The sequence below is a fragment of the Ixodes scapularis genome, unplaced genomic scaffold (genome assembly GCF_016920785.2).
Source record: "Ixodes scapularis isolate PalLabHiFi unplaced genomic scaffold, ASM1692078v2 ptg002596l_1__unscaffolded, whole genome shotgun sequence".
NCBI classification, from domain to species: domain Eukaryota; kingdom Metazoa; phylum Arthropoda; class Arachnida; order Ixodida; family Ixodidae; genus Ixodes; species Ixodes scapularis.
In genome coordinates, this window is record NW_024610256.1 from 60,143 (window position 1) to 76,858 (window position 16,716).

General features: G+C 51.0%; 2 protein-coding genes across 8 annotated transcripts in view; one reads left to right on the forward strand and one right to left on the reverse strand.

Annotated features, from left to right (window-relative positions):
- LOC115316364 (serine/threonine-protein kinase ICK) overlaps window positions 1–15,303 on the forward strand; it is a 49,593-nt gene extending 34,290 nt beyond the window's left edge. For 6 of the 7 annotated variants that reach the window (XM_029975751.4, XM_029975750.3, XM_029975754.4 and 3 more), the window contains 2 exons: window positions 9,483–9,597; window positions 15,209–15,303. In XM_029975751.4, the coding sequence (XP_029831611.1) occupies window positions 9,483–9,597; window positions 15,209–15,221 (128 nt within the window). In that variant the 3' untranslated portion in view covers window positions 15,222–15,303. Of the gene's footprint in view, window positions 1–9,482; window positions 9,644–15,208 lie in introns of all 7 variants that reach the window. The other variant, XM_029975755.4, reaches the window with a different exon arrangement.
- On the reverse strand, window positions 11,982–16,633 carry LOC115316365 (translation initiation factor eIF-2B subunit beta). Its single transcript, XM_040502175.1, has one exon. The coding sequence runs from the start codon at window positions 16,380–16,382 to the stop codon at window positions 15,327–15,329; it is 1,056 nt and encodes a 351-aa protein (XP_040358109.1). The 5' UTR covers window positions 16,383–16,633; the 3' UTR covers window positions 11,982–15,326.
- Window positions 16,634–16,716: the final 83 nt, after the last annotated feature.

A 16,716-nucleotide genomic window follows, 5' to 3' on the forward strand; every position in this document is an offset into this window, starting at 1 on the left:
AAGACTTTAGGCATGTGTGCTCAAATAGTGAATTTTGAGTTTCAAGGGAATTCAAAGGGAATAGTAGGTAGTTTTGGCCGAATATTTTTTTAATCAAATATTGAATAGTGTCTCCAAGCCTTTCACTACCATGCCCCATGCTTAACTAAACGAAAGTTGAGCTGAACTCCTAAAAGTTGTTCCCAACCTTGCACTTGTGTACTTCTAAGCTCAATTAATTTTACTATAACTACCGTAATACCTTGAGAGATAGCCCTCCTGAAGTCGAAAGCAAATCGGGCGAAAAGGAGGAGCGTGCTAACTTGAGGTATGCGATAAACAAAGTATAAAACATGCTATTTTAACATTTTGTTACCTGCGAGACTTGCGATTGTAGGGAGGTACCAAAGACGGATGTCCTCACCACTCAGCAATGTTCGCTTAAATGCTGCCGTGGCTAAGTAACACCATTTCTACCGAGGTCACCATTGGACAAGGCCCTGCAATTACTAGAAGTGGGCTATCTTTCAGTATTTTTTTTAGAAATAAGGGTGGGTTACCTTTTGGGGGTGGTGCATCTTTTGGGATATTACAATTGTATATTTATGAACTGTGGCATCTAAAAGAAAAATTTATTGCAGCTTTCCTAATTGAGGGGACTTATAAATCTGCTTACTACTATAACAAAATATTAATTTTTCAATTAAAAAAAAAAAAAAGAAACATGAATGATGAACGCAGTAATCTCCGTGAATGTGCTTGTCACAGACCACCTGCGTGCGGCGGGGAAGCAATACCCGCGAGGCCGCAAACTTTGCGGGTATCGCTTCCCTGCCGTGCAAAGGCGAGAAACGTAAACACCTGGCTAACCCCGAGATGAACGCTTATGGCAAATTCCACTAATAGATCCAAATCGGTTTCCAAAATCTGCGAGGGACGAGAAAAACCGCTCCGCGGTGCCCGTTCCAAATCGATGAATGGAAGATGGAGTCGCATTTTTGGAGCGACCCGCTGGAGACCGCCTGGAATTCAAAATGGCCGTTGCTTGAACCTGCCAGAGAAACACGTTGAACACCTAATAGATTGGCCGGGACTTTATCGTGCTTCAATAATCGAGTGTGGCGACGCAAGAGATGCAGAACAAACATGCGCTTACGAGTTTCGTGTAGTGCCCGCTAGATGGCCACAGTTGCTGCGACAGAAACTTTTGTCATTCTTAATTCGTTTCAAATTTAATGGGAATCAATTGTTGAAATTAAAAGCTAGGTGTCGCCCGATTGAAAGAGCTCAGCCGTCCATCCACCTAGAAGAATAGGAGACAGCACATCTGCGCCGTTAGTAAATTCCCGAGGCGCCCCGAGCAGCAGACGCTCCGAAGCTTGACGAGAGCGCTTGTTTTGAGATGGCCGTTGATTGCAGGGAAAGCTGTGAGGTGCAGGATCATGAGAATGACACCATTTGAGACTCTGTCATCAGGACTCCAGTGGGGATCGACGTCCAACTGCTAATTTTTTCTCGTTTGTGGAGACAAACCTGCGTTCTTTGCTCAGTTGACAGTCTGATAACGTTGCCTCTCTTTGTGAGAGGCAAATTAGATCTTGCTTTCTCACCGATCGAGATTCGATGACTGGGGTTCCATGTGGGTCGCTGCGAGATCCAATCGGCTTTTCACATATCGAGCTTAATAATCGTCTGCGGACAGTTTATCTGCTAAAGCGAGCGAAAATTGCAATTTGTCTGCTACCAAATTAATATGCGGGTGAAAGCAAACTAGAAAACATTGTTGTCTACCAAGAAAAGAAAAATGCTGATTGTCTGCCACAAATGAAGTGGCGTGGCACAGCGGTGTCGGACATGCCGAAATCGTGAGGCTATTTCACGCTGGAAGCGATCTGCAACCCGCGCTTCCTTTACAAATTTGTATGGCAACTATACACCGGTGAACGAAGGAGCATTCGGGACAAGTGCGTTGGGTGAAGTGACCAGACGTCCCGATTTAGGCGGGACAGGTCCCGCTTTTCTGGCCGTGGTCCCGCTGTCCCGCCAGCGTGCTTGTGGGACGCCGTTTTGTCCCGCTTTTGCTCCTCGAACCGCGGATAGATGAAAGATTCGGTTAAACGAAAGGATCGCACCGGTGAGAGGGTGCTTTCTCTGATCAAGGAACAAGATATGCTCGACAGAGAAGATGCTGAAGGTTGATCGGCGTATGACCTGTGAGCAGCTATACTATGGACATAGTACACAAAAATAAATACATACATTAATACTAAAGGGATATTCCAACCAAATGTATTAGATAGCTGCAAGTCACACAGTACGCAAATTGCAAGAAAAAGAAATGCACACGGTGTATACGAAATAATTAAAAGGTATGATTTGTTACCGAAATTAAAACTTTTCAAGTCTCGCAACACAATACCCCCCCCCGATACGCGTCCCGCTTTGGGGCCCAAAGAATATGGTCACTTTAGCGTTGGGCGTCTTTTGCCATGTGTGCGTAGGTGATATGTTCTCACCAAAGTGACACCCAATCATGGACGCGATAACCGGCCAAAATTCTTCATTGGTCAGTAACGGTCACCCAGCAGGAAGCTGCAACGTCCAATAGACCATTCTGGAGATGGCAGTCTCTTGGACACACTACGACCATCTGGTACATTGACCCATGAATGGGAGGTTCGTGCCAGCATTCTATAATTTCAGGATGCAAAGAAAGCAGGATAACAAAACAGTGTACGTATAGGCTTTGTGAGTGTACGAGCTGGCTGGAGCATACATCAGAACAGCCGTACAATTCCATGCGCGGTGCTATCTGGGGCAGTTTGCTCATCTCGCGGCCGGGGTTGCGATTAAGAGGGATTTTTATGTCACATTACGAACTCCATGGGGACATGGGGACAGCGTCCCTTCCTAATGGCAGAAAAATTTGTGTCACTTCGAGTACAAAAGTATATATTTTGCTCACAGAAGCTGACCACAGAGGCTTTTAACTGGAGTCCATTTAACCACCCCTTTATACTGTAGGAGCGGCAGACAAAGTTACGGCCAGGGAGGGTAAATAGGAGCCAAAATAAAGAAAAATCCACACGAGATAAAAGCGGTGGCAGTGTATTGATATATCTGTGCCAGGGACTTGACTCAGACCGTCTGCTATAGTCGAGAAGTAAGAGAGCCGGGACTTGTTGTCGCAAGGCGAAAGTTCAAAGTTCAAATTGCATGGCTTTTTTTTTTCTTTATGAATTTATATTTTTTTTGTGTTTATTTTGTAGAAGTTTATTTTCTAATCGACTCAACTTCAGTGTGTATCAGTACTAAATAGGCGCCTCCTGTGACTGAAGAGAATTGTACCAAGCGGGTTGTATATTTAAAAACATGAAATTGTAGTTGCTGGGGAAAGGATGCTTTGAGAAAATATCAATAGCATCGCTATTGCAAGCAAGTCATAGCGATGCTGTCATCTTGGTTTTTTACGCATCGATTCAACACGTGGGACAAACAACAAAAGCCATGTAAGGCACAGTCGAAGCAAGTGTATGATTTGTAAAAAGGATCACAGTTAAAAAGAAAGACACATGTGCAAAATAAGAAATTTATAAAAAAAAAAGAGGTATTTTGAATTTGAAAGTTTTGCACAGCGACAACAAGTCGCGGCTTTCTTAACTTGACTTTCTTAACTGCGACCCGTCTCGAGCCGGATCGCTGCTGCATCTATATAAATAAACTGCCACCTCTTTTATTTAGCGCAATCTTTTATTTTCGCTCACATTGACCTTCTCTGGCCGTAACTTTACCTGCCACCACCGATCTCTATTGTAGGGGGCTGGATAGCGCATGGCCGCTCTCCAAACAGGGCACAAGTGAAGCCTCCGGAAGTTTGATGCTTTTCAAATCAGCGCTCGGAAGTAGGGGGCCTACATGTTCGGAAGCATGTAGGCACCCTACTCGGAAGGGTGACAAAGCCTGCCAAGGCGCTTACTTCGGGGACAAGCCGCTTACTTCCGGTGGCTTCATACCCGTTTGCTGAATGCGCCATCCAGCACCCTAAAATTGAGATTGGTGCTGTCAGGTTTCAACGTCTCTTAAACACTTGCTCTAAGACACCCGCAAATCATGGCCGCTCATTCCAACCGCCAGAACCAACTGCCCACGAGCTACCACTTCTTTCTCCTCAACCCGGTGGCTCGGCTGTGCGTGGCAACGGTCGACGAGTCTCGTCGGCCAACCCGATACCTTACAATCCTCCCCCCTTAGATTAAATGTTCAGCCGGTCTTCACAAAACTTCAGCAGCTGGTCAGCATGTGCCAGTCCTGCTGGTCGTCCAGTATTGCGGTCCTTTAAGCGATAGTCGTTCAGCCCCACTTTCCCCACCACCACGAATGGCCCCGAACGTCTCGGTGCCAATTTTGCCGCCACGCCCTTGCTGGCATCGCTTAGAGTGTGCAGATCACGGAGAACTAGATCACCGATCCTAAAGTTACACTGTCGTCGATTTCTGTCGTAGTAGCGGCGCTGCTGCTCTTGGGCTCTTCTCTGGTTCTCTAGCGCAAACTCGTGTGCGTCGTGCAGCCTAGATGTCACCTCTGCCACGAAGCCTGGAGCTCGGCTGTCTGGTGTAGGAAGTTGACCGGGGTTTTGTTCCCATGGTTTGCGGAGCTGGCGCCCATAGCACAGAAAAGCTGGCGTGTACCCTGTGGTCACACTTTCGCAAGTTCTCATTGCGAATGAAACTTCAGGGATACGTTGGTCCCAGTCACAATGGTCATGGCAGTATGCCACGAGGCACTGCTTCACTGTTGCGTTATGCCGCTCTACCATCTGCCCTGCAGGGCGGTACGGTACCGTGTGGCGGTCTTTGATGCCGAGGTGCTTCATGACGTTCTTCCACAGCCGAGAAACGAAGACTCTTCCATTGTCACTGGATATGCTTTTTGGGAAGCCATGTCGACAAAACACGCCAATCATTTTTTCCAGGATGGCCTTACTGGTCGGAGCTCGAAGGGGAAATAGTTCAATAAACTTCGTGAACTTGTCGATGACCACGAGAAGATATCTGTGGTGGCGTTTTGATATAGGTAATGGCCCAATTATATCTACGCTCAGGTGTGCCATAGGTTCCTCTGCCCAGGTACTGTCCATTAGTCCCCCGGGCTTTTGACGACGAGGCTTCAAAGTCTGACAGGACGGGCAAGATCGCACATAGCGGGAAACGTCAGACCTCATACCGATCCAAAAATACCTCTCCGCGACCCGCTTCAGAGTCTTGAAGTACCCCAAGTGTCCGCTTAAAGGGTTATCGTGTGACAACTGCAGTACCGTTTGGCGTATTTGTTTTGGAACCCAGATGAGCTTTCTTTCCCCTGAAACCTTTAGTAGCTGTCCGTCATGATCGATTTCACTATCATCAGAAAGATGTTGTATTCGACGTGCTTCTGTTTCGTCGGTCGGCAGAGTTCGGTCTTGGAGGTAGCGAATTACCTCGGAGATTTCAGGATCTTTCTGTTGTTCATCAGCGAGCTGGGATGCATTGAGGAGCAGTGATATGTCCGTCTCCTCCACTGTGGCATTTTCCTCGAACCGAAGTCGGTGCTCTGGCTCCACCGTCTCTATGGGGAACCACTCATCGCGTTCGGTGTCCAGTGCTTCCGACAACGGTCCCGTGACTGGAGCAGGGAACCTGCTCAAGGTATCAGCTGGGATGTTTGCTGCTCCTTGACGGTGTCTGATGAGGCAATCGAAACCTTGCAAGCGTAGCACCCATCGACGTACCCTGCTTGAGGTCTGTTCGGTGGTGAACATCCACTTGAGAGAAGCGTGGTCGGTGTGTACCTCAAACTTGGTATGTTCCAAATACGGCCTGAACTTGTCAATGGCCCAGACTACGGCCAAACACTCCCATTCTTGCACGGTGTAGTTCCTTTCAGCTGCGTTCAGAGATCGACTAATAAATGACACTGGCCGCAGTTGTCCCTCCGTGTCCTGCAAGAGGACTGCTGCGATGCCGGTGCCGCTCGCATCGGTCTCCACCACAAACGGTCGGTTGAGATCAGGGAGTGCAACCACCACCTCGTTTGCCAGCATGGTTTTGAGCTGGTGAAATGCCATTTCTTGCTGGTTGCTCCAACGCCAGGGTACATTCTTCTGTAGAAGAATGGTCAAAGGACGGGCCACTTCAGAGAACTTTGGCAGGAAAGACCGGTAATACCCGGCCAATCCAAGAAATGCTTGAATATCCTTGACACTTTGGGGGGTTGGGAAGTCGCGTACAGCTGCAACTTTATCTGGGTCAGGCCTGCACTCTCCCGGTGAAATTATGTGCCCTAGAAACTTCAGCGACCGCCTACAGGCTTGCGTCTTCGTCGGATTGATGGTAAGCCCAGCGTGGGCGATCCTAGACAAGACCACTTCAATATGCCACAAGTGATCTTCAAATGAACTGGAGTATATCAAGACATCATCCAAGAAGGCCATACAAAATTTGTGCTTGATTCCCACAAGTACTTTGTCCATGAGAGCTTGGAATGTGGCTGGTCCGCCAGCCACGCCAAAGGGCATCCTTTTGAATTCAAATGTACCCTTGTGGCATATGAATGCAGTCTTGGGGATATCCTCGTGGCGGACAGGAATCTGGAGGAAACCTTGGGACAGGTCGAAGCTTGTGAACCACTGAGCTCTGCCTAGCTCTGCCAGTACCCAGTCTGTCCGTGGCATCGGGTATACCGGAACTTGGGTTTTAGCATTGAGCGGCCGGTAATCAACAGCTAGTCGGTATCCTCCCGACTTCTTCGCAACCAGGACTGGGGCACAGGACCACTGGCTCGAGCTGGGTTGTATCAAGTCCTGCTGCAGCAGATCTTCGATACAGGAATCCATAATCTGCCTTTTGTGAGCATTGGCGGGGCGAAGCCTGCAGCGAATCGGTGCGGAATCTCCAGTGTTGATGGTGTGCTCCATCAGTCCCGTGCAGCCAGGACGTTTGTCAAATAGTGTGCTGAACTTTCCCAGCATGGTTAAGACATCCGGATGCTTTGCATAGTCAACGTCAGGATTCTCGGCGTGCAGCAGATGTCGATCATCTGTAGGCATCTTCTTGTTATGGTAGGCCTGACGCCAGTCATTTTCTCGTAGGGACTGATCATCCGCAGGCTGTTCTCTCTGCACACAAGGGCCTTCACTTGACTCGGCGAACAATCGCTCTAAGCTATAGACTTGTTCGTTATTGGCCTGACCGGACTCTTCTCTTTGGATTTCACCCTTGGAAAATGGAATACGCTTCTGTTGTTCAGACCCGATCGTCCAAGCGCTCGAAGAAATGTGTATGGAGATGCCGGTAGCGTTAAGAAAGTCTCTGCCTAGCACTATGTCCCTGCAAAGGCCTGGCATGTAGAGGAATCGCTGCTTACGTGATCCCCCTGCCCAATGCACTCGGCATCGTACGGAGCTTGTTGTCTGAGACCAACCGGCTGCAAGACGAAGGCAGTGCTGCTCTTCTCGAACAGTCGCTCCTCGAGCCACCGCTGTCGCAATAGCTGCATTTCCTGCTAGACTGACGCTTGACCCGGTGTCCAGGAGTGCGCAAAAGATTCTGTCCCCTATGCGAAGCTCCAGAAGCGGCTCTTTTCCACCGGCTGCTGCAGCTACCTGCACTGACATGTAGACGCCTGCCGGTGCGGCGTCTACTGTCTGCCGTTTCCCGGACAACTCGCTTGCATATGCCCGGGCTCGTTGCAGCGAAAACAGCGAGGCCGGCCCCAGCCCCGGCGCGCGCTCGTAGGGCACTGGCGTGACATGTGTCCCACACCCCCGCACCGGTGACACTGTAGCTGGCGATCATAGCTGTTTTCTTGGAGCACGGCCTGCTGTCGGACTGGGCTGCCGAAACTGCCGAAACCCATCTGGGACGGTGCTACGCTGTGAGCCTCGACAGCACCGAGTTGGTCCCTGTAGTACGAAGGTTGCAGGGCCGCCGGATGCAGGCACCAGGGGTACGCGTTTGGAGCAGCGAGGGTGGGCGTGGTCCAGTCTGCTACACTCTGATCCGTCACCGGAACTGGACGAGTCACTGGCGTCGCCGTTCGAGTCACCGGAACTAGGCGAGGCACTGGCGTCGCTGTTCGACTTTGGAACACCAAGTCCCGGGCTACTTGGTTTGAGAGTTGGGGAGGGGGTACGTATTGGAAACGTCGCCACACGCGCTCCATTAATCCATCGGCAGCGTCGGCGAGTTCCTTGAGCGTGGCGAAGGTACTTCCTTCAACGAGATCCCGGAACTGCGGGTGCATCTGTCGGAGTACCCTCTCCACCTTCTGCGCATCTGTCACAGGCTCGCCGATCCTGTCGTAGTAACTGCTGATGACATATATGAACTGCTTCAGGTTTTCCTCGGGGTGTTGAGTTCGTTTCCGCAGTTCCTCTTTCAGTCGCTTCTTCTTGTCCACCGGCGCAAACTGACTATGGAACGCGGTGACGAAGCTGCCCCAGCTTGTAAACTCCCCTGCGAAGCGAAACCACAGCTTGGCACTTCCGTCGAGAACTGCGGGTACGACACGGCTGATGCGATCCTCTGGCTTGACACCCTGGATTAGGCAGTAACTCTCGAGCTTCTCTATGAACCCTTCTGGTGACTGTAGATCTCCAAAACCAGAAAACCTGGGAGGCTGGGTGGAGATCCACAGGGCATGCATGGGATCTTGATCGGGCGCTCCGTTGGTCGCAGTGACGGCTGGCGTTACCAACGGAGAGGGTAACAAGGGCTGCAAGGGCTGAGGCAACAAAGGTTGCAAGGGCTGAGGCAGCTCAGGGTCGAGCTCACCATCTGCAAGCTCGATGGGCGCGGCAATCAAGAGCTCGCGTATGTGGGCGGCGATCTGTTCCCGATGGAGCGCTGAACCATCCGTTTGCTGCATCACCGTACGGAGAAAGTCTGGCGGTACGAAAAGCGGTCGATGAGACATCTTATTATCCCGGACGAGCCCCCACTTGTCAGGTTTCAACGTCTCTTAAACACTTGCTCTAAGACACCCGCAAATCATGGCCGCTCATTCCAACCGCCAGAACCAACTGCCCACGAGCTACCACTTCTTTCTCCTCAACCCGGTGGCTCGGCTGTGCGTGGCAACGGTCGACGAGTCTCGTCGGCCAACCCGATACCTTACAGTGCCTGCCACTTTTAAAGTATAAAGGGGCAGTTTATTACACTCCAGTTGAAAGCCTCTGCGGTCAGTTTCTGCGAGCAAAATTAAACTTTTCTACTCGAAGGGACACAGATTTCTCTGCCATTAGACAGGGATGCTAGGTACCTCCCATGTCCCCATGGAGCTCGTCTCGCGACGTAAAAATTTTCCTGTTGGCCGCAACCGCAGCCGCGAGATGAGCAAACCGCCCCTGGGGTCGACGAGAGGCCTTGCAGAATTTTCTGGAAAGGTCTACCGAGAAGGCTCGCTTTTACAAAGGACCAAAATTGGCCCCCCCGCGACACGCTCCAACAGCGGCCACCACTTCGCAGGTTCGCGCACCTACCTGGGCATGGACTCGGCCAAGGCGGCCCACGAGGCGGCGAGGCGCCCCTCCGCCCTGCGGCTCACCTCCGGCCTGCCGGGGCACACCGACTGGGCCGCCAAGTGAAGCCTCGCTTCCCTACCCCGTCTCACTACCGGCTGCTTTCCAGTTGAGCCCTCGCAAGGGGCGCTCTCACGCGGCGCTCTACGGGGCGTTACCGAGCGCCCTTCGGTCGTACAAAACGTTGCCGACGACCTTTGTCTCTAATGTTTTATAATTAGGGTTCCGGTATCTGACGGTAAACCCCGAACCCCCGAGCCAGTTGTATCAAAAATAGAAAAAACCCTGAATCAAAGCTTTCAGAGAAAGACACGAGGTCTTGGGAAAGAAATTTATCGCGAGCTTTCTTCGGTGTTCGTTGGCCACTCGGCCTGCACCCAACTCTTTGCGAGGCTTGGTGAACCCTCATCCTGCTTCCTTCTCTCAAGGTTCAAAGTGGTCACACGTGCCTGTCCAGTACCCAAAATAGACGCCCAAAAATACCCAGTCCGAGGGAAAAAATAAGCGCCTCAGTAAACCAACACCGGTAACGCGGAATCCTACCTATAATATGTGGAATGCAGAATTTAAGGGGCCGATTGTTCGAATTTGTTTAATAAGACTCGTTGTGCTAGTTGGTGGACGAGGAAAAAAAAAACAAAAAAAAACTCAAAAGCCAGGTAAACACGCGGTAAAAGTTAAAAGGAAGGAAAACGGCTCGTCTCGACGGTATAAACGGTTCCATTAAATCTTTTGTCTCATGGCAGGAGACATCTTCAGTATATAGGACGGAGCATCTGGGGAAGCGGAAGCAGAGAAGGGTAGGAAGGAGGTGACATGAACGCGTGCATGCTTCAATTCGGGCCATGAATTTGAGTGGTGCTCAAATGTAATGACTATAGGTTTCTTCGTTGAAAACGTGTTATGCAGAAAGAAAAACTTTCCACTAACTCGATCGTGCCGAAAGACCGGGGAGCACAAAATATGTTGCGAATGAGTCGAGCACACGGTGCGTTGCATCACGAGGTCGCACGACGTGACCTCGTGACATACACGGCTTCATGGAATCGCTTGACCTCGCGCTGTCGAGTCCATCACGAAGAACCGACACAAATTGTTTGCGACGGTTTTTGTGGTAGAATATGGCTGATAAAACACACTGTGTGTTGAAACAATGGCACAACGCACGCTCGGGTTTGCTGGATATGTTTTAGGGTTTTCTCGGAGAAGCTGAAATAGTAGTCCAACGCTACAACCAAGGTGAGGAAAGGAGACCAAGCTAGCTTGACTAGAGTCATCTGGCTTGGATGGGAGGTGGGATGGGGTGGCGAGATTTCATGTGTCAGGGAGCGAGTTTGTGACCTGCCTTCTTCGTGGTAGGTCTTGTCGGGGGTCGCGAGTTTCAAAGAAGCTTTCCTGCGTTTTACGTGCTGCCATCTAGGAGTAGCAGCGTCAACCAGACGCTTTGCTTCCTTGTTTCTCCCCCAGTAGCCCATTTTGCTCGCTTTTTATTTTACCGGAAATCTACGGATGAACGAAGAGCACAATCACTGCACCACCTAAAGACATCTTTGTGTTTCATTGCACACACGCTTATTTACAACCTTTTTTTTAAACCGAATGGCGCTCGGTAACACTTTGTAAAGTTTTGATACTAAGCACCGCATTCAAAGCACTTCTTGAATGTGGTCCTTGCGTCCAAAATGCTTCCGTTTGCCTGCCCTCCCAGGTGTTCCTAAAGGAGGTCATTTCGCAGTCTGTCTCTGCAGTTCACGTCGGCTTTCGGGGTAATCCGGAAGGACCTCCTCCTTTGCAGGGGGTGGGGGTACCCAAAGCAGACTCCTTGAATCTGGCTTACGCATTCGTGAAATTGATGAGGGCGGGAGTAAAGGCCACATGGCAGCTGGTATCAAGACTCGAACCAGCCCTCCGTTTTGCGAAATGGCCTCTTCGACGAAGTGTTGTGCGAGTCGTCCTGTGACGAATTGGCCAAATGGTAGACTGCTCATCAAATGTAAATGGAACCCGCACGTCTTATCTCGGGGGGACGGGGGGGCTACCCTGGCGCCGGCCGAAGAATGGCTCGGTGAAGTGGCACTCGGTGGAAGCAAGGGAGGCTGCTCGATCGAGGCCAAAATCAACGCTCGACTGTGGACACCGCAATTTCGACGGCCTCCAATGCACCATATTGCGACGGGGTGGTGAAAAGCGTAGATTGCCGGCAGGAAACATTTGTGCATTGTCCCCGGTCTAGCCTCGATATTGGTCTCGAGCGCCTCCTCCCTCGGACTATTCCAGCGAATGCTACGTCGTGGAGCGGCTCTTCGGCTGCCTCCAGGTTAACGCAGTTTGTGTGTTCTATACATTGCTGAAGGCTCTCCCATCCAGACAATATCTGGAATGTCCAGACGATAAAACGAGGCCTGTTGTCGGCGGCAGATGCTACTCGTCTCAATTCACCTTCGTGTACTTGTGGGCCCCACCCAACATTTTTTTATTGACGGTTTCCAAAACTTGCTTATAACTTTTGATTCTAATAGTAATGTGTAGTCACAAAACTTTCATATCTTATTCAAACCCTTAGTGCAACATTCTGGGGGTCCGGAATTTCTTCTGCAATGCACCGTTTATTCTTGCAGTGCACAAAACAGTATATGTGTTTCCCGGGCAATACCCTAAAACGGGAGTCGGAAACCTTTTGCTGCGGCGGGCCGCGTCATCACGAAGTCGACGCAGTGGGGGCGGACAGCAAGTCACAAAGTGGGGGTAGGGGCAGGCAAAAAGGAAAACGATCTGCGCAAGAAGAAGAGGATGCCGGACAATGCCTGTCTAACCCCATTTAAAGTCAAACCTGCGGTGTGATCTGTGTGAGGAAGCGGCAGGGTCTAATGTCATGCCAGAGGCCGCCGACATCTCAGTTTAGCAGAAAAAATGGTCTGCTATTTGGCCAACTTTGAATACATATAGTACACGAGCTTTCAACAATATAGTGGGCGTATCTGGACCAGTCACTCCTGGCACTCTTCGGAAGTCCTCTTTGCAGCTATGACGATCTATAGGGGATGCACTGGCACCTATCGAAATGGCCATCAACTGGATGATTAGATTCTGGGGGAGCTTCAAAACGGTTTCAGAACGGATAGACGACTATATGATAACTTATTCGTAATCACTCAGTGCATAGAGATAGCAATGACAAGTCAAGGGCCATTATGGGTAGCATTTTGGACATCAAAGGGGCATATGACAACGGATCAGGAAAAACTCTGGGACCAACTGAAGGGATATGCGCTAGGGGGAACCATGGTTGGTCAAGTTTCTAAACGAGTTTATATGGAGAATACATGGTTATAACATGGGAAGCCGAAACTACAAGACCAGCAGCCATAAAAAGAGGAGTTAGACAGGGTTGCCCATTGTCTCCCCTGCTCTTTATGATAAACCTCAGTGGGATTGAAAAAAGCTTAGAACAGTACAACCTAGGTTTTCACCTGGATTACATGGAGGAAGGACATAAAGTAAACCAAGTATTGCCAGGGTTAATGTATGCAGACGACATTGTACTTGTATCAGAAAGTCGTGAGACAATGCAGGAGCTGATTAGGATTTGCAGCAGGGAAGGGGACAGTTAAGGCCTAAAATTCAGTAGGGGCTAATCGGGTATAATAATTTTCAATGACGAGAAGGGGGAACCCCTGGAGATACGGGACACGGTGATAGAACACATAGAAACATACAAATGTCTGGGAGTATGGCTAAGTGAGGGAAGAAAGTGTCTAAAAGAACATGAAGATTTTCTAATAAAGGGGAAATGAGATTCAGCTGTTATGAAACACAGGGCTTCAATCTATAATAGGTATGAAGTCGTTAGGGGTGTATGGAAGGGAGTCATGGTGCCAGGACTGTCATTTAGGAATGCTGTATTGTGCATCAGGTCATAAATCTAGGCAAGTTTAGAGATACAGCAAAGGAGTGTGGGCAGGTTGGCGTTGGGGGCACATGAGAAGACACCAAATGAGGGAGTACAGGGGGATATGGGTTGGGCATCTTTCGAGAGTAGAGAAGTGATCAGTAAACTTTGAACAAAGACTAGCTGAAATTGAGGATATACGGTGGGCAGCGAAAGTGTACATCTATATGTGAAAAGTCTAAATACTAAGTGGAAAAGCCGAACCTGCAAGCAGAGATCTAAATATATTCAACGAGATGGGGAAGATCAGAGCGTATAAGTAGAGAAGCGAGTAAAGGAAACGGTGAGGAAATTGTGGGAAGAGAGAATGCAGGGGAAATCAGCCTTAACAATATACAGGGCACAAAAACAAGAAATAAAGAAGGAACATTTGTATGATAATTCAGTGGAGAGCTCGTTGGAGGCTGTTTGAAGCTAAAACCAGGGTGCTAAGAACGAAAACATATAGGGCTAAATTCCAGGAAATAGAAAACATGCAATTTTGAGGTGCACGGGGCGTCGTCCCACCCTCTTAGACGTGGGGATGACTATGGATCTGGAAGGGGCACTGGGATTCGCAGACATGGATGGACGAATGGATAGGGAAAGAATTGCGGTAGGAGATTGGAAGATGGGTGGAAAAAATCTAGGGAGGGGTAAAAATGCAGATAAAAATAAGCAATGGTAACACTTTAAAAAGAGGGGGGGGGGAGGAGTAAAACAAAATGTATACAAATTTTAAAAGAGAAAAGATTACAATATGTTAGGCTAGGTGGCCCAAGCTGCACCCATTACAAAGGGTATAGCTACTACCGTCCATCCGTCCAGATCGTAGAACAACAGTTGGTCTGAAGTAATCGTTAAACACGGGCAAAGAGCCTTACTGCTACTTTCACGTCGGGAAGGCACATGCATCTCGACGACCATTCGGGAGGACTAGGGAGGCGGGAAGCTTGAGGAGAAGGAGCAAACTGCTGAGGATGTCCCAGCTTGGTTAAAGAAATGCTCCCTTTCCGGGGACACCAGGCTGCTTGGAAGGCGTCTCCGACTGGCGCACGTCCCAAGTGTTGACCCAAAGGAAAAACGAGAGATGTTGCAGAAGTCGGAGCGTCACTCTGGTGGACGCCCCAATATCTCGCCAGCTACTTTGCCTATGCCAGCACCGCATCGAGGGAATGTCTCTCCGTACGCGCGACAACCTCACCGTGTGAGAAGGCACGCGCGGAGCCTCCTGCAAACTAAAGTTATGGCGGCTTCACGCGTGCACCCAACGGCCGGCGAGATCTATCTATCTTGGCGGTTTGTCTTACAAGTTCCCACAAAAAAAGCGGGAGAGAATGTGCGTGTTACCGAAGCTTTCGAGGGAGTGTCGAGCTGCGAAGGGGCCCGCGGCAGAACGGGCGTCTGACGCATGTGCCAGTGCCGTGGCGGAGAACAATGCGACGTAAAAAGGTGCAAATCGGGGCGACCACGCGATGAACACCAGTCGGGGATGTGCTCCAGGCACCATTCCAGTGGCGTGGCCAGGGGGAGAGTCTATGGGGTTTCGGCCCCCTCTTGAAAATTCAGCCGACCTTATAATATATGTGTGCATTTTGACCCGACCCCCCCCCCCCCGCACCTAAAAGTGGGACATCCGAGCCACCTCGACCCCTCCCAAAAAAATTCCCGGCTACACCACTGTGCCATACTGGTAGAGTGCTTTTGCGTTAAAGTGGGTTTGTTAACCGGGGCTTTCCGTGCAGGTACCTCAAGTGACCGGGCAGGCCCCACGTCGTCCGCAGGATACGGAACGGAACCGGGTCGTGGAGAAAAAGAAGAATAAAGCGTCGTTATCAAATGGTGTCTCATGTTTGGCCAACATCAAGCACCGAGCTTAAAGTCGTCGGGGTGGTACATCTCGCTGAGGAGCCGGTACACGTACGAGGGCGCGTTGCCGCCGGAGTTTAGTACCAGCAGGGGTACCAGGTCTGGAGGCACGTAGTCGAAGGCCGGCGCCACGAGCTGCACGGCGCTACTGGCCGTCTCGAAGGGTGCCACGCGCTCGGGCGACCCGAACCGCTGGAAGGCCTCCTGGTCCTCGGAGCACAGGTACTGCGGCGTGAGCTTGAAGGCGGGCGCGACCACAATGAGCGGCACGGCACATTGGCGGGCGGCCAGGGCGAGCGCATGGGCGCCGCAAGGCGCCTTGAGCCCTCCGTCGGCCATCACGCTATGGGTGCCGATGATGACCTTGCTGACGCGGGGCATGATTGCGAGGACCGCCGAGTCCGGCACCACGGTGACCCGGATGCCAGCTCGAGACAGTACCCTAGCCAGCTCCAGGCCCGAGAAGGACGGCGCAGACTCTGCGACCATGACCTGGAAGGTGCGTTGGGCCGCCGCCCGGCGGAGGAAGGCTTCGACGGTCCGGGAGCGCCCCGTGGTCATGATCACCTGTCCCGAGTGGATGTGCTCGAGGGCTTGGGCTGCGATGTTCTCGCGGCTCAGGGCGAGCTCGCGCTCGAGTTCGTCCAGGCTCTCGAGCAGCCGCTCCCTAAGTTCGGGCTGGGGCCGGCTGTAGTCGTCCACGGAGTCGCCCTTGGCCGACACGAGCTTCTGCAACGACTCGCTGTTGTCCCCTTCGACCTGTCGGCCGCAGCACATGCTCGCGTAGTCGTCACGAACCAGCTTGAGCACGCGGCGGACCACGTTTCCCACGGCGGTCTCGGTGGGGTCCACCTGCATCAGGGCCCTGCCTTCCTGCCGCAGCAGGTCGAGGAGTTGCTCGGCCACTTGCCAGGGTCGTTCTTTGACTAGCTTCACCATGACTGCTAAAGTGAACTGGGCCACCCGGCTGGACGTGTCCAGCAGGCTGTGGTCGGCGCCGTCCTGTTTCAGCAGGTCGCCCAGCTGTTGCACGTCGGAGATGTCGCTCATGGTGTCTTCACGCACGTCAGCAGCTAGGCCATACCAGCAGAACGTACAAAATGAACCGTGGACGCTTACCTCGGTGTCAGATTTCTTGCAGCACGCTGTGATTAGTGATTACTACAATACTGCGACGTTCAGACAGCGAAGGCAAAGGTCTGTCGACAGTGTACCAAGTGTACCAAATGTACTACTATGGTGCCCGGAGCGCGTCTTCGACTGGTGTGTTGAGCGTCCCATCCCGCCCATACATCAAAAGTGGTCCCAAAGTGGCAACAAATGACGTCACAGAAACTTGAGTGTCATGTTGTTGCCTGTCGCGATCCTGGCGGTTGGTCGCAGA